Genomic DNA, 26297 nt, shown 5'->3' with positions numbered 1-26297 from the left:
GCATGCTGCCTGGGGCCTCGCAAAGGCCGATTATATCACCATATATCCCATCATGTCACAGTAGAGGACACAATGAAGCCTGTCCACTTCTGTACTAGAAAATGTGAATTTGCAAGCACTGTAATAGTGATCAGTCTAAGATTGTAAATGTATGTTTTAGCAGTAACATGGTATTTAATTTCACTTTCCAACCAGCTTTGGGAGAACTTTAATTTAACAAATGAATGATAATCTCATGGGGCGCCTCAACAATTCAGTCAATAGAAAAACACTAGTTTGGAAGAATGTGTTATCTCTGTATGGTGCGCAATATTCATGTGGTGGGTGGGGGGAATTTAAATAATTTCTCCAACACGATCTGCTGCTCTTTCTAACCCAATGTTGTGTTGCTCGCTCATCCATATTTATGTAAACGTCAAGAAGTAAGAAGTTACATAGTGATACAGTGGGACTGTGTTGTCCGTTAAAAATATATGACAAATATAATTTTACAGGGGTTAAAAAAAAAATGAAGAAGTTCGATAAAAAAAAAAATTGTCACCCATGATGCTTTGTACTGTATGGTACCAAGTGTTTTTATCTTGTTCATTAAGCACCAATTATTTAATTTTTCTAAGGCTGAACTTGGCAAGGAAATCCATGCTTTGTCCTCTGCTGGGAAACCGCTGGCATCCTGGACTGCACAGCAAGGGGCACAGGAATGCAGAGAAGCTTGTGGAGGTCATGGCTTCTTAGCTAGTGAGTGTTCACATTGAATTATCATTATTACAGAAGTGGGCATGTTTTGTCTCAGTTGCTGATATGATTTTATTCCAGACGATTTTGGCCCCTTCAGTCCTCTGTTAGCTTACAAATCAAAGTGATTTGAAGAAATGATTAGGGGCTGAGGTATTTCAGTTTGTTGTATTCTTATATACAGTATTTAAGGCTGATTTAGCAAAGTATGTTTAATAATGAATGATATACAAAATTATTTTCATTTGCTAATCATCCCTCAAAGCTGACAGGCAATGTGTTTTAGATGGAATACAGGTGCAAAAAACAGCACCAGATCTATTCAAGAAAAATTCCAGTTGAAATCAATGTCGATGACTACTCACTTGATGTGGTTTTTGTATTCGGTGATTTCTCATCTAAAACTTAAAAGGATTTTAAGTTTTTCTCCCTATGTAGTAATGTCAAATCCATTTATTATGTACAATCTTTACTCCTTTTCGTCAGCATATCCTGTGTAAGTTTAGTATCTGACTTGGAATAATTTTTTTTGTTTAGGCAGAATGACAAAGAGAAATAATGTACAAAATGCAATACTCCTTGTTAAGCAAGAGAAGGTTATAGTTTGTGTACAGTAGGTCTGTACTGTGTACTGAGCTGTAATGTGTTACCCTCTTTGTATTTTACAGTATATATCATTCACACATTGGCTTATTTTATTGACTGTACAATACAACTAGAAGATTACACATTCCCTTTAGCCATTTTAAGGAACATTCAACTTCTCTTTTAAATGTATTGCTCTCTGGGTCAGACCTTGGCTGTTTTTAGATACATTTCTATCTCGGAAATACATTTGGTGATGGTGACAATCATTGTTCTGCCCTGTGACCGACATATACCCCATCCTCCTTTGAGCTATTAGTCCTTGACCATATGAATCCACAACCTCAAAGTCTATTTTTGTGCTCACATTTCTAGATCTGCTTCTAATTATACTGGTGTTTAACCTTTGTATTGTTTTATTTGTTATAAAGTGAACCGTTTAGGTGACATCCGCAATGACAATGATCCAAACTGCACATATGAAGGAGACAATAATGTCCTGCTTCAACAAACTAGCAACTATTTACTGAATTTGGTGCAGTCGGTACACGAAGGTTAGTATATGGTTATACTAGAACAGTACAGTCATCATATAATACTTATAGGGTGGCTGGTCCGATAACACAAGATCAGACAAACACACGCACTTTAATAACCATTCCCATTCCTCTTTATAATAAATACCGATGTTCAGTATAATGAGCCCCCACTGGATAATTGGCGAGGCCTTCGTGTAATGGTCTTTGAAGTAGTCTTCCCAGTGCAGCTTTATTCTAATGAATGGGACTAAAAGCCTCTCCAAGTTGGGGAAGCAGCTTCACGGCATATTGAATAAGGTCCTGAGGGGTTCATTTATCAAAAGTCTCCCGGCTGCAAAAATAGGGCAAAACTGGTGCAATAATACTGTAACAGATTAATGAAAGAGAAACCCCTATTTGTTCTAATAGGAATGTTTTTCCATAACAATTCTGGTGCAGTTTCTTTCCCTAGTTTTGCAGCTGGGAGATAGCCCCCTGTAATTAAGCTGTTGCTACATATATTAATACATACTTTTAAATTAGTATATACAGTGTGACTCATGTAAACCTTTTCCGGAGCAATCTATTTTACTATACACTTGGTGAACCATATTGTATAATGGCTACACAGTAGGTAATGTGATCTGCATGATCAGTGTACCAGCTACCTGTTCATTTGTAAACTATAGCTACTGCACAGTATTATTAATTTTAAGCCTTCAAGCAGTCTTTCTGTTGATTTTAATAGGTTAGATCGGGGCTCTTCAGCTAGTTCTCCTAAGAGGCCAAATTAGAAAACATTTAAGAGTAGAAGGGCCACAAGCTAATTGTAATGCACTTTTAGAGACATTTAAAGACATGAAAATTATTATATTAAAAAATGTTGCGAACATCTGTACCATGTATATTTATTTATATTACCTTAACTTACGAGTTAGTTTCAGTATGCAGTTTTTCATACATTAGCCTAAACAACTAGTATGAAATTAGCAGGAGCAGAGTTGAAGGGCCACATCAAGACCCTTCCCCACAGCCTACCACTTGAAGAGCCCTGTCTTAGATTATTTTATATTACGTGCTCACATTAATGTGGATAGGAGAGAGATAACTGAGCACATAATGATTATCTTATATTTGTCTATGCTGTTATTCTTTATTATTGCAGTGATTGCTTTAGCTTGGCATTACTTATTTCTAGTTGCAAAAGAGCTTACACTCTAGTGTTCTAACATTTTTAGAGGACCCCTTGCATCTGTAGCAATATATTTCAGTCGGACAATTGGAATGTAAAACAAAGGCGATAAGGGGGGATTAGAACTGGGAAGCTGGTAAAAGCAAGGTCAAGATGGGTAATATATTTTGGTTGTACCAGACAACAAGGAGACAGAAACAAATTGTTTTGTAAAAAAAAATTATCTTGTTGATTAGATGGAAAATAAGAATAAACTCTAATGAACTATTGAAATTATAATATTTATTAGAGCGGTTACTAAATGCATGACTAATATGATACAAATCACATGATAATGAATAGTTTATACGTTTGATTGCTTTTATATATTTCTTTGTAACAGTTTTTTTTTTTTCATTCTGCTGGTCCCTTTTGTGAAAGGCAGAATAAATTCTAAACGGAGACAACCTACTTGGATTATTTATTGTCAAGCCTTTAGTCATATTATATTAGGCTGACTCCCTAGTGAACTGGGTGTGTCGGCATCCAGATTGGCAATTGATTGTTGCTAATAGAAAAGAATATCCATCTCCAACAAGTAATACATTCATTTTATTCACAGATAACATTCCTGTTGAGTCCCCTCTTGGATCAATACATTTTCTTAAAGACTTCAAGAACATTTTGGGACAAAAGTTCACAGCAACCACTGTTGTAGAATGCATGGAGTCTACAGGTAATAGTGTAATATAACTTGGTGCTATAAATGTCACTGGTATTTACTTTAGAGTAGACCTTTTTTATAAGTAGGGCACAGTTTATGGGATATCCCAGTAGTAGGTTTACTGTTAGAAAAGTAGGATCAACATCTATATATTCAGAAAAAATGATTTCTGAATGGGAAAAATGGCATTTACACAGTACATACTAGAACGTTGTAAGAATTAATTTGAGCATCTACCATGTAATGTTCAAATACACATATGGTCATTTTCAAGATGGCACGATTCATTATTATACGTAATTTTTGATGTATATCATGTTCTAAGAGTTTTTCTCATTAGCTGATATCCTTCAGTGTGCACATTTTGTAACACATTTGTATATCACAATATTTTTGGTATACATGTTTAGTGGCCGCATCCTCTGTGAGGGAGCAGGAAAACTTAAACGTACATTTGAGCTATTGCTTTGGGGTTTTATTGTACTGTATATTAAAAATGTACAGGACCATAATTTCCTTTGTTATTAAGTTGATCATTTCTAAATTGTCATGCGATTCTTTGAAACCCTTCTAGCATAATGATACGTTGCACGTGAACTTTCTTTTAATATCGAATCCTTTTTATAAAAGCTATTTTTGCCTGCAGTGTCTGTAAATTTCATTTGCTGAGCCATATACAATATTTACGTGCATTCTAAACAACCGCGCATAAATAAACAACATTTCTTTCCTTTAAATGCAGTACATGATTTAGCTACATATTTTTGTCTACATCCAGTGCGGCTGAAACTTCTATTTTTGTTTATAAAATAACTTGGGTACTAGCAATGATGTAGCTAGGAAAGGGATGGATCAGAAAAAAATTAAATCACCAGGCCCTCCCTGTTACTGCAACTGCTGCTAACAGTATAGAGTTGTGTGGTGCCTAATTGAATTTTGAGGCGCAGCTTTTCTGGGCCTGGGGATGATTGTCAGACTCTACCCATAACTCTGGAAAGCCATCCCAAGGGTGGCAATGAGCAGAGAGGGATATTTGCCCCGTGCTTGGGCTCCTACCTGGTTTCACTATCTGCCCAACCACTGGGCAAGTCCTGGCCACGTCCCTGGGCATTTCTTTTAAAGATGTGTTAATGATCATTTGTCAAAGTACATACATACATACATACAGTTGGGTCCGGAAATAATTGGACACTGATACCAGTTTTGTTATTTCGGCTGTGTACCAAAATAAATTCAAGTTACAGTTAAATAATGAATATGGGCTTAAAGTGCAGTATAACAGCTTTAATTTGAGGGTATTCACATCCAAATTGGAGAAAGGGTTTAGGAATTAATCTCTTTAATATGTAGCCCCATCTTTTTCAAGGGACCAAAAGTAATTGGACAATTGACTCAAAAGCTGTTTCATGGACAGGTGTGGGCTATTCCTTCGTTATTTCATCATCAATTAAGCAGGTAAAAGGTCTGGAGTTGATTCCAGGTGTGGCATTCACATTTGAAAGCTGTTGCTGTGAACCCATAACATGCGGTCAAAGGAGCTCTCAATGCAAGTGAAGCAGGGCATCCTTAGGCAGCAAAAAAAGAAAGAAAATCCATCAGAGAGATAGCAGGAACATTAGGAGTGGCCAAATCAACAGTTTGGTATATTCTGAGAAAAAAAGAACACACTGGTGAGCTCTGCAACACAAAAAGGCCTGGACATCCACGGAAGACAAAAGGGGTGGATGATCGTAGGATCCTTTCCATGTGTAACCCTGCTTCTCCCCCCGCCCCCCCAGACTCTACGGTGGTGTCTAAGGTGCATGAGGGCAGATTACATGCGGTGTGGTGGTGCATACCTGTGCGGAACAGGGGGGCCTGAGCTTCCCACGATGTTATTGGGGAGCTGGGACCGGGCTTTTGGGGTGGTAGCCTCCATGATTTCTTAGTGGTGCAGCGCCTCCATCTTCTATACTCCCAGGAATATGGGACAGGACCTGTATAGAAGAACCCCTTCGGTCCCAGGGTAATAGCTTCCAACTCACACACAGTCTTTGGTACAAAGGATAGTCTCTTTATTGGCAGATCAGCGACTCCCAAATATAGTGGCGTCCAGCAGCCGCAACAACAACAGCAAAGCCTTGCTAATTGCTCCACTCTCCTCCACACAGATATTTCCTCCTCTCCTTCCCTCCAAGTCTCTCCTCCGACAGGATGGTCTGGGCTGGGGCTTCAATACCCCGCGGCCCACCTCCGAGGTTATCCTCGCGGTGGGGACTGGATTCTCCCCATCACCCCAGGCAGGGGGGTGAGGGCATTGGTCCACCAGGTCTATAATGCTATCAGCTCTACTCAAAGTGGCTGAGTCTCTCCACTCCTCTCTCTGCTCCTGCACGGCTGCGCAGGTGAGACCGCGGTCTCCTCCAACTCCTTGTACCGATCCGCAGGACTCACTACTCAGACAGTCCCACGGCAGACTCGTCACTTACAGGAGTTGGCTGCTAAATATAGAGCTAGCCCCACCTCTCGTGATGTCAGCAGAACCTCCCCTCTTGCTCACGCCTGCAGAAGAGTCCAGGCCTGCATCTACCACTCAGGGCAGGGCTATGAAGGGGGAAAACCCATGATGATTACTGGTGCCTGATCTTAACAGGACTTACCACAGTAGAAGGGAGATAGGTATAGCCTGTGCTGTTTACAGGAGGCTACACATGGTAAAGAAAACCCCCTTCACATCATCCAGCCCAGCGAAGAACACTCTCCAGGAGGTAGGCATATCATTATCCAAGTCTACCATAAAGAGAAGACTTCACGAGAGCAAATACAGAGGGTTCACAACAAGGTGCAAACCATTCATAAGCCTCAAGAATAGAAACGCCAGATTAGACTTTGCCAAACAATATCTAAAAAAGCCAGCCCAGTTCTGGAACAGCATTTCTTGGACAGATGAAACTAAGATCAACCTGTACTAGAATGATGGGAAGAAAAAAGTGTGGAGAAGGCTTGGAATACAAGCATACCACATCATCTGTAAAACACTGTGGAGGCAGTGTGATGGCATGGGCATGCATGGCTTACAATGGCACTGGGTCACTAGTGTTTATTGATGATGTGACAGAAGACAGAAGCAGCCGGATGGATTCTGAACAGTATAGGGATATAATGTCAGCTCAGATTCAGCCAAATTCAGCGAAGTTGATTGGACGGCGCTTCACTTTACAGATGGACAATGACCCAAAACATACTGCAAAAGTCACCCAGGAGTTTTTTTAAGGCAAATAAGTGGAATATTCTGCAATGGCTGAGTCAATCACCTGATCTCAACCCGATCGAGCATGCATTTCACTTGCTGAAGACAAAACTTAAGGCAGAAAGACCCGCAAACAAACAAACAACTGAAGACAGCTGCAGTAAAGGCCTGGCAAAGCCTCAAAAAGGAGGAAACCCAGCGTTTGGGGATGTCCATGCGTTCCAGACTTCAAGCAGTCATTGCCTGCAAAGGATTCTCGACAAAGTATTAAAAATGAACATTTTATTTATGATTTGTGTTAGTTTGTCCAATTACATTTGAGCCCCTGAAATAAGGGGACTATGTATGAAAATGGTTGCAATTCCAAAACGTTTCATACGATATTTTTGTTCAACCCCTTGAATTAAAGCTGAAAGTCTGCACTTCTATTGCATCTCGGTTGGTTCATTTCAAATCCATTGTGGTGGCGTACAGAGCCAAATTTATGAAAATTGTGTCAGTGTCCAATTATTTCCGGACCTAACTGTATATGTACAGCATATATTAAAATATATATATACAGCATATATAATAAAAAAGGTATTTCTTTTAAAGTATGTATGTATGTATATATCATCAAGTAATAAAAAAGGCATTTCTTTTAAAGTATGTATGTATGTATATATATATATATATATATATATATATATGTATATAATACATATATACATACATATATACATATATATATATATATATATATATATATATATACATCTCTGGCTCCCTTGGTGGTGCAGCAGCTAGTAGCAGGCAAGCGAGGGCTCGGTTTCCTGGAGGGACTTCCGTTTTGCGGGACACCAGACCGGGTGAACGTCACTTCCGGTAGAAGGAGACCGCGCACGAGAGGACACCATTGCTGGCTCGAACGCTACCACTGGCATATGAGGGCCTATCTCATAACTGCATTTTAAAACCGTTATACTTGTGAGTGGGCATTTGTCTGTTTTTAATGTTCCATAAAATCATTGTTATACTTTAATGCACTAGGTGTGCGCCTGTTTTTTTCTTTTTTCTTTCATACATATATATATATATATATATATATATATATACATACTTTAAAAGAAATGCCTTTTTTATTACTTTATGTCTGCTGGTTTTTAAAATCTTTATATGTCACATTTGTGTCTAAATGATATGAGTAAAACTGTATGCACATGATATATTTTTAGATGAGCCTCTTTGGTATGTTGTAGAACAAATGAACTATAATTTGATATCGGATCCTAATGACTTTTACTGAGGCTACCCTGACATACAGTACCTGCTGCAAATGGAACCTTCTGTCTTTTAAGAGAAGCACATGATTTTGGCAAAGTAATTAATCTCCAGAAGGTAATCAGACCATGTAGTAAAAAAAAATCCACATTTGACTTCCCTCCTATTATAAGTGAGGGAGAGGTATCATATGTTCAGATAGTTAGCCAACACATTTGTGTTTTATTTTAATCAAATCCCTTTTGGAGAATACATAGGATCTAGGGACCAGAAGTACCGAGGAGTATAACTCTGAAGTTAACTTGCACTCCCTCAAACAATCAGACAATCAGACAACCAATTCTCTTCAGCATTGCTTTTGTAACATAGGCCCTTGAGTACGATATTGTATTATTTAATTCATGGAAAAACAATACAGTGTGTTTACGCAGTCAATATACTGTAGAATTAGTCACAAATGATTGAAAACAACGTTTTGTATTTCTTTTTTGGGTTGAATGATATGTTGTCTGATGCGCTAAACTTCCCCAGTTTTCTCTTTTCATGTTTATGGGATATGTTTATGATATTGTATTGCAGACTTTATGTAGCACGTTGCATTGCATTAAGATGTACAACATTTTTTTAATTACATTATGTTTGAATGGTAGACCTTTTGTGCAGCTTGTAATGAAAGCGAGACTGGAATCTAGAGCAAGGGTGCTTAACTCCAGTCCTCAAGCCCCCCCAACAGGTCAGGATATCCCAGCTCCAACTTTGCCTTTGAATGAACCACCAATGCTGAAGAAGGGTCTGATTGCGCCACCTGTGCTGAAGCAGTGATTGAGTCACCTGTGCTGAAGCAGTGCTATCCTGAAAACCTTACCTGTTGAAAGGGGTGGGGGGTCTTTGAGAAGGTTTGCAGGTCTATACAAAGAGTTTCATAGAACATTTTTTTTGTATCAGACTTTTAAAACGTCACAGGTCTGTGTATACTTTGTTATACCAGTAGATTTATATAAAATTATAACTGTACAGAGTATTAATTAAGAAGACTTATGAAATATTGTAATTTCATTATAAATGGAGACGTCCATTTAGCAAACAAAAAAAGTTTTATTAATGTTTGTCACTCTTCGTTGTTTGTCTTATGATAGCATCATCATTTACTCAGTATAAAGTATAGAAGTGGACACTCACATGTTGTTTGATTTCATAAGCAGTCTTCTCACTAAAGTGTTTGTCTTAATTGTTCCTTCTTGTCTAAAGCAACCAACCTTTTTCTGCTCTGCCTACGAAATACCAAATAACTCTTTGCCTCCATTGTCACGGGAAAGTTGCAAGCCCTGCTTAGGCCGGACCCACTATGAACCATTGATAGGCTAGAGTGAGGGATTAGTCTTTTGATATCCATTTGGCAGCTGTGCTTGTGGAGAGGGTCCTTTAATAATATTGCATCATGGTTCAGATAGCAGAGTTGTGTGTATATATACAGTATATGCGTTTCATTAGTATTTGGGTCATATCATTTTTTTTGTAAAAGATCGCTGGAAAAGAATGTCCCTGGTGGTTGATCTGGATATGAGGTCCACACCCTTACTGTCTGCAACACTAGGAGAACATCTCAGTCTAGACACCACCTTCTCCATGGGACTGGTATTCATATATTTTGTGTGCTTGTCATGTGTTGCTAGGCATCAAAAACCGTTTTGTAAAATGAAAATCTTTGTGAGAAAAGCAAAGTTCAATAAAGTTTACGTAGCACAGACAGGCTAATCACCAGACAAGCATCATACATACATGTGTTTTTATATTATAGGAGATGAAAGCAGCAGCTAGTGGTTGGAAGCCCTGCTGACAATGAACATGCTGCTACATATAACAATGATGTGGATCACTCACCATTTCCATCCATTTGGAGCTTAGCTTATTCATTATATAATATGCAATAAATACATTTGAATCAGCTCTTCCCTCAATTGCAGCCACACAGATCAACTATTGCTATAGATCAGTAACATTTTACAAATGCATTATGATGAAGGTGGTTTATTATTATTTTATCTACTGTATGCAAGTAGTAAATTGGCTGTGCTGATTTTTATGGCAGTATAATGAATAACCTCCAGGATTTTAGGAATACAAGATGGAACATGCAGGCTTAAAAAGAACAGTACCAGCTGTTTGAAAATATACCCAGAAAGATACATTTATTTTGGTGCAGAGCATGATAGCTTGCTGTTTGAAGCTTTATGAAACCCTTTGCGCCTAAAGTGCAACCTAGTATGGAAAAGGACTGTACTTTGGACTATGGCGGCGGATTTAAAGCAGCTCTCCAGTTTGGATCCCTTGCTTTGGTTATTTTTTAGTTCTAGGATTGAAGCAAAAGGTCTCCAGAGCTGAACTGTGTTCATTTCAGCTCCGGGGACCCCTGCTTCCAGAGATACTTGCTGTACCTCTGTAGGGAGGTGCCGGTATTGCTTCATGTTCAAATGTCCCTCGTCACGCAAGCCAATAGGAAGCCACAAGGGATGACGTCACGGCTTGCTACTGGCCCGCAATATGCTGGATATTTAAGCAGCCATTATGTTAGCCGCAAAAAGCACCGTCGGAGCTGCTACCTGCAGAGATACCAGCACCCCATACGGAGGTAAGTATCTCGGGAAGCATGGGATCCCCAGAGCTGAAATTAGTGTAGTTTAGCTCAGGAGACCCCCTACTTCAAACCTATAACTAAGGGGGGACAAAATAAACAATACAACCAGGGGTCTGCTTTAAGGGTAATTAGAGTGAGCACCATCCAATTTTAACATGACCGGCTTAGGCTACGGCCCCAGCCCTCCCTGCTGCACACGCGCCTGGTGACATGGCGGTGCGTGCAGAGACTACAGCCACGATTGGCGGTTTGTAGGGGAGCTCTACAGGAGCACAGGGGGCGCAGCCATGATGGGACATATCTGCCCTGCGTTTGGCTGCGTGCCGACCATGTGACCGCGTCGCGGCATGGGAAGGCAAAATTCTTGTCTTCCCTGCTAGGGTAAGTGTCACAGCGCTTTGCGCGCCCACACACACAGCCACTGGGGCTTGCCCCATAGGGTGCTGTGGTGTGTGGCGCGCACACCGTAGCGCGCGCCGCCGTGACCACCGGGGACGGAGTCTGTGTGCTTTTTGGACAGTTGGATGACTGGATCAAAGCTATTGACCGAAAATAATTTTAATTTATATTTTACTTTAAAAGTGATAGCTTAAAACAGTAAGCTCTGCCCTTCAGTTTCTTCTTAATACCAACTCCGAGAGCCTCCGTGTTATTTAAGTCAGGGGTGCTCAACTGCAGTCCTCAAGGTCAGGTATTCAGGATTTCCCTGCTTCAGCACAGGCGGCTCAATCAGAGGCTCAGTCTTTGACTGAGCCACCTGTGCTGAAGCCGGAATATCCTTAAAACCTGACCTGTTGGAGGGGTCTTGAAGACTGTAGTTGAGCACCCCTGGTTTAAGTGACGTAAATGTAAAGTAAAACTTTGTATATAACTTTTGTACTTTGGCATTTTAAAGCTTTCTGTAAAAGCGATATAAAGATAAAAACATTGATAATCACTGTAGTGATAAATTAGAAGAAAAACACTTTATCTGTCAAAGTTCATTTGCACACAATGTTACTGACGCAGAGCACAGTTGTGAGTCACAAGAATACCAGTGGGATGAATGAACACCAGATGTTTTCATCTCTTTAGCAAACGTCTTTTTTTTTTTTTACTGGAAACAAATTGTAGCGTGAATGCAACTATCTCTTTACATGCTGTGTAAATGGACTGCAATTCTCAGTTTGGCAAGCTCACCAAATATATAGTAATATCAAACATTATAGTTTTGATGGCAGTGTTTTGTTATTGTATACCTTGGTCTATAAAAATGTAGACTTGTGCAGAATATTAGATTTTTAATTTGAAGTAATTTATGGTGGGTAAAAAAGTGACTAAATTGCAGAGCCAGTATAACCAGCCATACTGATGAGACCCAAAAGGCTGAAACAGCTGTCTGTGAGTTGATTTTACTGGCTATGCAGTCCTTTAACCCAGGCTGTGCTGGAACGCTGTGTAATGCAGCAGGCATAAGTTAATAATGGTCCATGGTAAAATGCATAAGAAGTGACACTGTGTGCTCATTTGCATGTTATTACCCAGAATAACTGGCAGTTGTGGAAGCACTGTAAGCTAAGAGGCAGGTCTGCGACCCGGCATTTCACCATTATCCAAGACCTGAATGTGCTTACAAGTGATATTTTTATTTGCTGTAATTTGAAGTAGTAATTCAGATGAATATGCTGTATAAAGGAACCAAGTCTACATATAGTAAACGTGCCATGGCTTGGGTTCAGTGGTGTTACTACCGCCCGGGGTGCCCTGGGTCTGGGGTGGGACGGGGGGCCAAGGGAGTCGGGACCCTCTCTCCGGAATCTTGATGATTTCCCCCCCTCCCCCAAGCGGTTAAAGTGGTCCTGTGGTCTTCCCCACAGCAATAAAACAGATTGCCCTCCTCCATGATGTTGCGGCGTCACGTGACGCTGCATCACCATGTCAACACGACGTTACATGGCGATACAGTGCCGTGGCAATGCGCCGACATGAAGCAGCGACTTAATGACATCGCCCCGGGGGACCTTTAAGGCATAGTTATGCCACTGCTTGGGTTAAGGAACGGGCTTTAAGGAGTGATGCTAGTTGGCACCATTTAGTAAAGGTTGGTCTCAATCTGTTTTTAGCCCTTCTGTAAGAGGCTGTTCGCCAAAAGTATAAACTATGCCGTGATGTGGATAATTATTCTGCAGTGTATTTATGGTATGGGGTTATGGTCCAATTGAATAGTTACTTTTTTTATAGCGTAACTTTCAATAATCAGCTTCTCATGTTATTGTTTCATTGTGGTGGGTTCTTGTCTAATATTCATTATACTGTAGTTGGTGTTTTACGTGTTCAGGTCAGACACTCACATGTCTTTTTATTATTATTATTATTATTACTATTATTATTACTATTGTCTGGAACTCTTTACTTGTATTATATCACACCCTTTTATTTATTTTTATTTGTCTGTATGCTTGGAATATAAATTGCTGCACACATGGTTTGTTATACACAGATAAGGGAGGGGCCCCCGCTCAGCTAGTATAATAATTGTAACAATCTCATACTAGAGGGGTGCTACAGGGAATGTTCACATGAGCATATACAGGGAAAGAATAGAATCCCTATACATAGCACTCTACCTCTACTGAAGTAATCTAGTGTGTGTGTGTGTGTTTGTGTGTCAAAAGGAGTGCTCCTGAACGTGGGCAAATGTGTACAACAAAAGACAGAAAAGCCCAATGCTACATCCAATGTGACAAAAATACACAGTGAAATATTTATATATTCTCTTGAATAAGGGTCATTTAGTTAAACACTTTGGCCAAAGCATTATAAGCCTTAATTTCAATTTATTTTCAACTGGCATCAGGTGTTTGGAGGTTAGTGGCCCCTCCTCCCTGGGTTTAAGCTCACCCCACCTTACTTTTTAAGTAGCAAGGTTTTTTCATCTTCCTGTGCAGTACAGACCCATTGAGATTATTCTCCCTTCAGCAGAGGTAAATGAGAATTTGCATAGGTAGTCTTAGGACCTGCTTATTGGTCATGTTTTGATGTGACTTGCAGGCTTATAACGCTTTGGCCAAAGGGTTTTATTTATAAAAAATGTTTTACCAGGAAATAATACATTGAGAGTTACCGCTCGTTTTCAAGTATGTCCTGGGCACAGAGTTATAAAAATACATGGTTACATTAAGATAATAGGGTTATGCAGTCAATTCACAGACATTTCATGGACAGATAGAGTTGGAAAATTGGGTACAGGGGATATAGGGTTTGTGAGTTTCATATTGAAATAGAAAAGCTTTAACATCACTAAACATCCGTAAATGGCTCACACCATTTGGCTGCCCTTCAGCTGCGCCAAAGGCTGTTCACCTTTGGAGCAACAAAGATGTACACTGGAGTGGTTGAGATGTGAAAACAAAGTTCTTTGTGTCCTCTTGGCTCATTAACATTCCAGTGGGGTGGATGTTCCACAAAGTACAAGTAAATGTTAACTCTTAGCACGCTAGTCCTGTGCCGAGGGGAGCAGCTCTTGGGGAGCCCCATCGGGCTGTCCGCCATTGGGGCAACACAGATGTACACAGGGTTTAACTAAATTACCCTTATTCAAGAGAATATATAAGTATTTCACTGTGTATTTGTGTCACATTGGATGTAGCATTGGCTTTTCTCTTATATATACATCAATAAAGCTATACAATAATCAGGACCCATTGTGGCCCTTGAAGCTCGGTTCTTTTAGCCTTGTTTAGTTTTTAAATATATGTATGTTTCCTCTTATGATATAATAAAAATTTCATTAGAATATTAATGACTTCAGTAGAGGTATAGTGCTACGTATAGGGATTCTTTTATTTCCCTTTGTATGCACACATGGTTGGCGATATAACTTATTTATTTTTATGGGAACACAGTGCATTTCAGATACTTATAAAAACTGAAAAAGATGCCGTCCTGCGCTCTGGGGTGCGTGATCAAGAGCTTCTAGCTTGATGTGGATCAGGGAGGGCTGGAGCGGGGGGAGGATATATGCTTCGTCGGTGAGGCGTACATCTTCGGGATAGCAGTGTTGTAGCTAAACTCAGCAGAGGCTGGGGCTGGATCGCGCCAATAGATGCAGCATATAAGGGCAGAGTGAGAGGTACTAGAGGTGTATACACGAGAATCTTCTTACCTCATATGTGTAACCTCTCATTCAACTCCGAGTCCTGCTGCTGGCTGTCCCGATCCAAGACGCTCACCCGTATGGTCGGTAGATCCTCCTTCTCCCTCCTCCCCTTCTTCCGGGTGCCGCCGATGAAAACAGCAGATCGAGGTGAACAAGAAACAATCGGGGCACTCACATCCTGTCCACGGTTGAATGAAAATGGGTAACCAGGTACTTCAGGAACAGAAAGGCTTTATTAGAACATACAAAAAAGGGTGATTCAGTAGGGAACAGTCCTCCCACACATTTCACGCAAGTGTTGCGCTTTCTCAAGAAGTGATCATATACCGGATGTAGACGTGTATATATACTGAATACTTAATTAAAAAACCACATCAGACACAGCTGATTGATGTCTAATCTGTGTACTTAGACATTTAATCAATGAAAAAAATTAAAATGGTATAAAAGTGACTCATAGTGAGATCAAATCATGAAAATATATATTGCAAGAAAGACCATTATTTCAAATATGCCATACTGGAAACAGAATTATAATGTTAAACCCAGGAATAAAGTCCATGGGCATGTTATCTGTTAATGGCTTTAAATGGATCAGACTTTTGCAATAGCAACAATCAATAGTAATACAATGTTCCATTCCAAAAAGAAATTATGGAATGGTAACATAAACATACCATAGGTTAGGCACAAAGAGAGCCTATATATAAATTGTAACAAATAGGGCATAAAGCTGTAAATCGCATAACATTCAATATGTCCAATATGTAGAATATACCATCATACTACAAAATACTACAACATAAGGAATACTGTATAGAATGATGTCCATAAAAATAATAACATATCTAATAATCCCTAATGGGAGTCTAACCTACATATGAAATAACAAATCAATAGACAATGAGGCCATGCTTAATGTACATGCCGAGGCAACCAATCAGAACCAGACTGTGGCATCAGAGAAAACAACCCAGATCCCAATCAGAGTTTAGACCATGGGGTTGAAGCGTACCTAGCGTAAAGATCCAGATCGCTTGTCTCTGATACAACAATCTGGTTCTGTCCCCCCCTCTATTGGGAGTTGGAATGTGTTCCAGTGGTATACATTTTAGTGAAGACAGAGAACCTAAAAGGCACTTTGTAAAATGTTTAGATACTGGGTGGTTGTCATCACATTGGCGTATTAATCTCTCGTGCTCTAAGACATGTACTTTAAGTAGTCTTGTGGTTAACCCAACATATTGTTTGTTCAACCACAACTGGGAAGATAGATCACAAAACTAGTTTGACATGTAATAAAAGATTTGATGGTATAAGTGTGTGTCCTATCTTTATTTTCAAATACTCGTGTCTTCTGAACATATGTGCAAATAGTACAGTGTCCACATGTGTGTGATCCTTGAAGTTGAGGAAAAAATCCCCCGTTTTTGATGGTTTTATTCCTTCTGAATAAACTAGGTGACACCTAGTTTTTTCAAAATCCCAAACCATAGGCAACTATTTAGGGTTGTGAGATACAATATTGCGTAATAGAGGATCCAATGACAGGAGAGACCAATGTTTGTTTATGATTACTATATTGTGTGATGAAGTAGGGCACATTGTGCATAGTGTTTCCTACAACCTGATTCTCTTTGCCAGATTCACCTTTAGCCATAGAGATATCAGTCCTATTCCTTGATAGTGCATACTCAAATGCCTCTTCTACATCATGCTTATTGTAACCCCTCTGTAAGAATCGATTTCTTAGATCAATAGATCTAATTTTGAAGTCCTCCAATGATTAACAATTTCTACGAAGACGCAGGAATTGTCCTTTAGGAATAGCTTTGAAGAGGGATCTTTTATGTTAACTCCCAGCATGAAGCAAAGTTGTCCTTACGATAAATGTCACTCTGGACTTTGCGATCTAGATCTATGAATAATGGCAGGTCCAAAAACTGAATGTGATGTCTGTGAAAATGGTGAGTAAACTGTAAATTAAACGGATTGTCATTGAGATAATTGAAAAAAGACTGATGGTCTTGTGTGGTAACCTCCCAAATGATAAGCAAAGCGTCACTGTAGCGCTTGTCTAGCACTACATTGCGGCAGAACGTTTTTTTATCTTCAAACACGTGGAACAGCTCCCACCAAACCCATGAATAGGTTTGCGTATACAGTAGATGGTGAAAAACAAGCCCCTATCGCGGTCCCACGTGTCTGGAGATAAAACTGACCATCAAACTGAAAATAATTGTGGTGAAGTAGAAATATGATGCTATCCAGTAGAAAGGTGATGTGAGCCGGTGATAGGGTGGAGGTGTGTTCTAGTATTAACGAATGGCTGTGAAGCCATGTGTATATGAAATAATAGTGTAAAGTGAGGTCACATCCAATGTGACCCATATATAATTGGAGTGCCAAGTGAAATCATTAAACAAGGTTAAAACGTGCTTGGTGTCCAGTAAAAAAGAAGGTAGTGTGCGAACTAGTGGCTGTAACTAGTGGTCAACGTAAATGGATAAGTGTTCCCCAAGGGACCCAATGCTAGACACGTTAGGTCTACCCGGGGGTGCAAGGAGTGATTTATGTGCTTTGGATAAGTGATGGAAGAGAGGTGTGACCGGATGAGTGATATTGAGGTAATCACATTCAGTTTTGGACAAAATATGAAGTATGATACCCTCTTCAATGAGCTTGGTGAATTCTAAATGATAAGCAAGAATGGGGTCACTACCAAGTTTGGAATAAGCAGTGGTGTCATTGAGTTGCCCGAGTGCCTCGGCTTTATAATAATCACTATCAAGGACTATGATAGTACCCCCTTTATCTGCATTTTTATTGTTATTGAATCATTCTCTGCAAGTGAATGAATAGCAGCTCTTTGATCTATTGACAGATTATTAGCTCTATGAAACGGTCTTGGGATGCCTGATACACCAATACCTTCAGATAGTAAAAATAGATATTTTAGATATTTTTCTACTAGTTGCTGAAAAGTGTTGATAGCCTGACCTCATGTAGATAGGGTTACATGTGGATCTATTCTTGAGACCGGAGTCCTTCCTTCCTAGAAAATAATCAGGGTTAGTATCATCATACACATTTTCATGATAGAGATCCGTTAAATCCTGTATATCACATTGTTCTCTAAAGTTAGAACTTGATTTCGGAGACGTATCTAAATCAAAAATAGAAATCCTAGTATTCTCCAAAGTAGTCGTGTTGTCTGGAGCTATGGACTTGTTGAAAAAATACCTTTTTAATGTGAGTTTACCTAAGAATTTGTATAAATCTACTGTAGTGGAAAACAAGTTAAACTTATGGTCTGGAGCAAACGAAAGCCCAAATTGAAGTACAGATGTCTCAGCATCTGTAAGGCACTATTTAGACAGATTAATGACATTTATTTGATCATAATTCAATGTCTCTGGCGTTTGGCTGGTTTGCCTCCTTTTGTCCTGTTCTTCGTGTCCTGTGATATTTTTTGACTGATGTCCCTTCTCTTGATTATGTCTTGCTAGTGTAGAATGTCTAGCTTGTCGATTCTCATCACCAGATGATAAATTGGACTCGTTTTCGGAGAAGGAGACACTATGTGAAAATTCTTGGTCAGAAACATCATGATCTGGTCTGTCCTCATTGTAAGATGTTTTTAGGATAGACTTGGTAGCTGACTGTGTGTTAGATTTCCTTGAAAGATTTAGATTTTTAGAGTTTTTCTTGTTCTTTAATGTTTTGTGCCATACATAAACTTGTTTGTGTTCGTAGTCAGTCTTATCCCTTTCAAACATGTTTTGTTTGGTAATCATGATGTTTTTGTCTAGATTGTTGATTCTAGTGGCTAGATTGGAATCTAGTTATTTAAAGCTGTCAAACCGAGTGCATGTATGTAATTGGGTTTGCAAATCTTTGACTAGTTTTTCTATATTAATCTTTTCTCGCTGTTTGTGTTGAATTATTAAATTCATTAGCTTAAAGCTACACTCATCAAGAATTTTGCACCAATCATCCTCGAACTCACTATTCTCAAATCCAAACGATGGTGCTTTAGTGAGACGAAGCCCCCTGGGTATACGTTTGTTCTTAATATAATTCTCAAGAGAGACTATGTCCCACCAGGCACATAAATCTTGAGTCAGATATTTTTCCAAGCGATTAAAGTGTATTTTTAAGTCAAAGGAATCCTCACAATAAAGTTCTTTTGTATGATCAAAAACAGATTCTGCCCTTCTGGTAGTCGTATTAAAACAGTTGAACGCAATATGTGAAGTGATCTCAGAATGTGAATCCATAATAAAACTCCTAATTTGTATGTCACTATGTTGTAATCCAATGTGTGTAAATATATAGCAGATCGAGATGTATGAAATCGATCCTCAGCAATAGTATAAGAGGAAAAAAGTCCCTGTCACTGTACCTGGTACCAAGTCAAATATAGAAAACGCAATGAATCAAGCAGCTGACGGTATAAGGTTCAAGTGAAAAAGACGCCGTCCTGTGCTCTGGGGTGCGTGAACATGAGCTTGTATCTTGATGTGGTTCACGGAGGGGTTGAGCGGGGGGAGGATATATGCTCCGTCAGTGAGGCGTACATCTTCGGGATAGCAGTGTTGTAGCTAAACTCAGCGGAGGCTGGGGCTGGATCGCGCCAATAGATGCAGCATATAAGGGCAGAGTGAGAGGTACTAGAGGTGTATGCACGAGAATCTTCTTACCTCATATGTGTAACCTCTCGTTCAACTACGGGTCCAGCTGCTCACTGTCCCGATCCAAGCCGCTCATCGTATGGTCGGTAGATCCTCCTCCCTCCTCCCATTCTTCCAGGTGCTGCCGATGAAAACAGCAGATCGAGGTGAACAAGAAACAATCGGGGCACTCACATGCTGTCCACGGTTGAATGAAAATGGGTAACCAGGTACTTCAGGAACAGAAAGGCTTTATTTGAACATACAAAAAGGGTGATTCAGTAGGGAACAGTCCTCCCACACATTTCACGCAAGTGTTGCGCTTTCTCAAGAAGTAATCATATACCGGATGTAGATGTGTATATGTACTGAATACTTAATTAAAAAACCACATCAGACACAGCTGATTGTGGTCTAATCTGTGTACTTAGACATTTAATCAATGAAAAAAATTAAAATGGTATAAAAGTGACTCATATTGAGATCAAATCATGAAAATATATATTGCAAGAAAGACCATTATTTCAAATATGCCATACTGGAAACAGAATTATAATGTTAAACCCAGGAATAAAGTCCATGGGCATGTTATCTGTTAATGGCTTTAAATGGATCAGACTTTTGCAATAGCAACAATCAATAGTAATACAATGTTCCATTCCAAAAAGAAATTATGGAATGGTAACATAAACATACCATACGTTAGGCACAAAGAGAGCCTATATATAAATTGTAACAAGTAGAGCATAAAGCTGTAAATCGCATAACATTCAATATGTCATATAACATGCAATAGTTAGCCTATAAAGTATCACAAGAAGCATAAGTCATTTACATATGCTGGATATCCAATATGTAGAATATGCCATCATTCTACAACATATTAGGAATACTGTATAGAATGATGTCCATAAAAATAATAACATATCTAATAATCCCTAATGGGAGTCTAACCTACATATGAAATAACAAATCAATAGACAATGAGGCCATGCTCAATGTACATACTGAGGCAATCAATAAGAACCAGACTGTTGCATCAGAGAAAACAACCCAGATCCCAATCAGAGTTTAGACCATGGGGTTGAAGCGTACCTAGCGTAAAGATCCAGATCGCTTCTCTCTGATACAGCAATCTGGTTCTGTCCCCCACTCTATTGGGAGTTGGAATGTGTTCCAGTGGTATACATTTTAAATTTAAAGCCATTAACAGATACAGTAACATGCCCATGGACTTTATTCCAGGGTTTAACATTATAATTCTATTTCCAGTATGGCATATTTGAAATAATGGTCTTTCTTGCAATATATATTTTCATGATTTCATCTCAGTATGAGTCACTTTTATATATTTTAAGTTTTTTCATTGATTAAATGTCTAAGTACATAGATTAGACCACAATCAGCTGTGTCTGATGTGATTTTTTTTAATTAAGTATTCAGTATATATACGTGTCTACATCCGGTATATGATCACTCCTTGAGAAAGCACAACACTTGGGTGAAATGTGTGGGAGGACTGTTCCCTACTGAATCACCCTTTTTTGTATGTCCAAATGAAGCCTTTCTGTTCCTGAAGTACCTGGTTACCCATTTTCATTCAACCGTGGACAGGATGTGAGTGCCCTGATTGTTTCTTGTTCACTTTTAAAAACTGGCAATGAAAAAATGGAATCACAGTTAGTTTACGACTTTTTCTACTCTTTAGCAGTCTAAGACGTAAAATAGCATTTACCATCCATTTACAGCTGAGATGTAGAGCCCAAGAACCTCTAAATTGTCTTATGTAGTTATTCATACTGTCTTGAAAAAATTGAGTTCCACACTTGTCACTTTTCGGATAAGCGATTTGAATAGAGACTTTTATTGCAAACAGCTGTATGCAAGAGACATTAATATACAATCAAACATGAGTCTGATCTAACATAAATGTACTAACTTTTATATATGCCTCAAGCAGTCTACCTTATACCCAAAAAGTAATTGGCGTGTATACATAATTTGACAATATGACTTCATCGGGCATCCTATTTTATTTGTACATAATTATCAATTATATTTTGCAAACTAGACAGGATAAAGAAAGATATCATTTATGGCACCCTCATCCCCCAAAACCCTTAGCTGTTTTCCCGCCTTCGCCTAACTTCTCAAAGGAATTTTGACAGATAAGAAGTAAAGCGAGAGGCCCATCTAGGAAAGGATAACAAATACAGTCAGCTTTAATAAAAGTGAAACTTAAGTGTAGAGAAGAAAAAACTTATTTGATAGGTCTACTCTACTGCTTCACTGCTACCCACAATACACTGTAACACAAAGCATGGCTTTTCTTATAGTTATACATATGTTAATAATATAAAAATATTATACTTCCACAATACAATTGCAATAGTGCCAATCAGGGCATGATTCTATAAAAACCTTCTATTAAAGTTGAATGAATATCGCCCTTAGTATATGGCAGTTTTAAAGTCCATAATCAGATTTAATTATGCATACTGTACATTAGCTGAGTTTTAAAGTTAAAGATCCAGTCTCATAAAATATTATTCAGTACAGCAATTACTGTTAGTGAAATGAGATCTAGACCACTTCAACTGTAAAGCTGGATTTTCCTGTAAAGCTGATTTAATTATATATGTTGCACCTTTCCCCCACCCTAAGTGAGATCATAGAGCTACCGTGTATTCTAGTGTGGTGCATACCTGTGAGGTTAAACAGAAAGCCCTGAGAACTCCACGGTGGTATGGGGAGACATCAGGACAGGTTCTCAGAGATGATCAGTTGTAGCGCAGCGCCTCCAGCCGGTGAGGATCCTGGTGCAGCCAGAATGGTCCACACTGGCAACATCAGATAGTAGTCTAGACAAGCAGCCACGTTTGTATAGTTCAACTGGTCTTTATTAGCAGCATATAGATATCCAGAACAGGCACATTCCCTGAAGCAGCACCCACAGGGTTTGAGGCCCTGTAGGCCTCTTCTCTGCTCCTTTACCCTCTGATGGGATAAAGGGTAGAATGATCCCACTCCACAGGGGGAGGGGAGAGAGACCTGACTTCTGGGAGGGTCAGCTTATGTTCCCCTAGGGGAGGGGCTTGTAACCATGCCCCATAACAAGGCAGGTCCGATACTGACAGGCATCACATCATGGGCATGTGACCCAGCTAGTATCCTCCCAAAGGATGACACTCTTTGGTTGTTGTTAGGCCCGCTCCTGAATACAGCAACAGTGCATCCAGGCTGCAACAACAAGCTAGACCTTCATGAGAGAGCTTATCCCTTACAGTGCCTGTATATAACAGGACTTATACTGTTAGGGCCAAAAGAAAGATAATAGCCGGAGGACTAGGCTAAATAGATGAGAGGGTTTTGTAGTCAAAACAAGTTGAGCACAAGTACTGAAGAAGATTGACAATTCATTTTTATTATTATCGTTTATTTGGGAAGCGCCAACATATGCTGCAGCGTGGTACAGGGTTACAGAGTTATTTATGTTGTAAAAACATAAACAGTGATATACAGGTGAGAACAAACATGCACAAACGGATAAAGAGATGTAATGAGGGCCCTGCTTGTGAGAGCGCCTATTCTACAAAATACTATTGGCTACTTATATTTTTTGTGCTCTCTTCCCATTTTCTATTAACCGTCCCAGGTGTGCTTGTTTTTTTAAGACCTCTTTCTCCTCTCTCTCCTCCTTGGCCTCTATTCAATATGCTGTGACAACTACTTGTCCCTCTTCTGTGTATGTTTGCTTATCTTATTATACATAAGTCAGGGGGCCACCTCACGAACAGAGATCCCCGATTTGTGCCCAGACCCTATTACTGTCCGCAACCACAAGAGCCAGTAGAGTAGGCTCAATCCTGTTATACCCCTATGGGCTTCACAAGACCTAGGTACTGTACAACTAGCCAGACACAAGGAGCTAATACACTTTGGATTTTTTATGGATAGTTGTAACGGAGTGCTCACCACAAACAAGGCGTGACCATGAGGCCGAGGTGGGAATTGTATATAACACCAACCCACAGCCGCGTGGGTGCGTCTGGAGTGTAGATAGGTCGAGATAGCTGGGTTGGGGTTGGAGAGGTATGGATGGTTAGAGATGCTTGCCGTGGTCGAGGTTGGAGAGGTGCGGATTGTTGAAGGTACTTAGCCGTGGTCAGGATCGGAGTGGTGCGGATCATCGTGGTACTTTTCCAAGGTCGGGGTTGGAGAGGTGCAGATTGTCGTTGGTAGCCGAGGTCAGGAGTTCGAAGAGCGGAATCCAGAAGAATAGCCGAGGTCTGAAACAGGAACTAAGAACCGGAGTATACAACAAGACTATGGAGGCAAGGGTAGCAGTGAAGGAAGGTTTATGCTCAGCCGATTTGCCAGTGGGCCAACTGAGCATATATAGGAGACAGGAACCAGTGAGGTACAGGCTAGAAGAGGCGCATCGGTAAGACTGACCGTGATAGGCTGATAGGGTGCAGGAGACAGTTGTGAGGAGGATCTCAGAAGCAGTAAGATGATGTGGCACCTGCTGACCCCGCACCGATAACGTTGCCGCGTGGGTGGAGGCGGGACCGGAGAGAATGGTATTAAACTCCGCGCGGGATGCGCGCACCTAGCATGGTGGCTGGTCCCAGGAGGAGGAGGAAAAGCGTCATGACTGACGGAAGGAGCGGAGAACCCGATCACGGGTTGGGGTAAGTGACGAGCTCCTCGCGGATCACGGATCCTGACAATAGTGTACAACAACACAGTAATCAACATCCCCAGGATTGATGCAATAAAAGGGCAAATATTCACAAGACGTGCTAATCACTGTCCTCCCAGGATGCCGGCGAGGCTTAGCGATCTGTGGCTCTTTTAGTCCTTGTGAGTGGCTCAAGCAGAGCCCAAGTGTAGTCTAGAGAACAAACAGGCCTTCTGGCTATCTAGTCCTGTGTAGTGGGAACCACCACCTGCCAAAGCTTGACTTTCCAGTTGGCTTTCCAGGAGAAACTACATATATCCTCCACTGAGCTGGGATCATCCATGGGGGTCTCTCCATTGAGACTCACACCCACGATCCAGCACTCAAATCGGCTCCACCTGACACTGCTCACCAAACCTGCAGCTTCCACAGAGAGGATTCTCCCTGATAGCTCTCTACTGGCTACCGAGCATTCTGATCCGCTGACTTCATCAGACCTCTGCACCGGGTCTCGTCCAGATCCTCTACTGCACTCCTTGCTGCTGAACTCCCAGAACTCTGAATCGGGTAGGCAGTTACAGCCTCCCCGGTCCCATTCAAAATCATGGAGGATGGAGGTCTTACAGTGCCGTCTTAACGCATGGGCACACTGGGCAGTTGCCGGGAGCCCCACGAGCATAGGGGCCCCATGCTAATCTAGGCACAGACCAGAATTTAACACTAATTTTCCGATCACCCGCCTCAACATTCAAAAATCCCGCTAACTCGGTAGGAGAAAAATTATGACTTGTAGCGGAGAGTTGCCATGCTGTCGGAGCAGAACAAAGCTCCGGTTTTGGTTCGTTGTGACTCCCAGCAGGCTGATGATTGTTCCCTAGGTGCCTAACAATGGGCACAAGTAAATTCAGCGTAAACACACACCAAGCACAATGTTCAAATGTGGTTACCTGCCCATACAATGGATTCCCTTTCTCCAGGCATACAGTGTCTGATCTTAAACACAGTAATTGTAGCACTTTTGCAGAGTAAGTCCAACTTTAACTGCTGTATGTCCATAACCTCATGAACCGAGCTGTACCACTGCTTTCACACAATGTACATAAATACATAGGCAATCCCCAGTGCCGAAAAGTAACCCATGGTTGCCCACAGGAACACTGACATCATCACAGACATTTTATCTGTTGATCTCATATTGCATTGGAATACACTAAGATAACCAAGGTCTTGCATCGTAGGCTCAATGTTGTCTTTAAATTATAAGCTATTAAAGGGAAGATCCATTTAAATCTGCATATGAGGTCTAGTTATTGAATTTAATGACCCATCAGCTAGCAAGATTTGTGTCACTGCTCAGCAATGAGTAGTTGGCAGCATGCACAAGTTACTCCCAGCTAATCCATCATACATTTTGGCAAAAGTTGAAATAAGCACATTTATTCATTCGTTTAGTAACTTTGTCTTCTTGTACAAAGTGTAAACTGTATTCTTTGGAGAGAGTTTCTCTTATAAGGACTTGAATAAAACTGTTATCACTGTATGTAAAAGTTGGAGATGATATATTTCTTATAAACCAGTACCCAGGTTTGGGTGCAAAAACTAGTAATTTGGGAGTTTCAACCAGGACAGTGCTTTAATAAATGCATTGCTTTATGCACATTCATTATGTGCTTTATTTAGTAGACTAGAAATATGATGTGATACCTTTTTAATTGACCAGCAAGCGATTCCTTCATTGGTGTAATAGTGCATACAAATTTTTAAAACATCAGGTGTCTCTAAATTTGTTTAGGTTGTACATTTTTAAATAGAGAAAACATATCCACAGTTTATTCTACTTCTATTAAATGCAACTTCTAGTAACTGAAATATTGAATTTAGCACAAAGATGCCTGAATTGTTTATTTTGTGCATTTCCTACCCAAAGTACTAATAACCCATAGTA

General features: G+C 40.1%; 1 protein-coding gene across 3 annotated transcripts in view; it reads left to right on the top strand.

Annotated features, from left to right (window-relative positions):
• ACOX3 (acyl-CoA oxidase 3, pristanoyl) overlaps nucleotides 1-26297 on the top strand; it is a 122657-nt gene that overhangs the window by 67085 nt on the left and 29275 nt on the right. For all 3 annotated transcript variants that reach the window (XM_075570021.1, XM_075570012.1, XM_075570008.1), the window contains 3 exons: nucleotides 618-738; nucleotides 1752-1874; nucleotides 3632-3745. In XM_075570021.1, coding sequence (XP_075426136.1) covers nucleotides 618-738; nucleotides 1752-1874; nucleotides 3632-3745 — 358 coding nt within the window. The remainder of the gene's footprint in view (nucleotides 1-617; nucleotides 739-1751; nucleotides 1875-3631; nucleotides 3746-26297) is intronic.

The sequence above is a fragment of the Ascaphus truei genome, chromosome 1, assembly GCF_040206685.1.
Source record: "Ascaphus truei isolate aAscTru1 chromosome 1, aAscTru1.hap1, whole genome shotgun sequence".
NCBI classification, from domain to species: Eukaryota; Metazoa; Chordata; class Amphibia; order Anura; family Ascaphidae; genus Ascaphus; species Ascaphus truei.
This window is presented reverse-complemented; position numbering and strand designations above follow the sequence as displayed.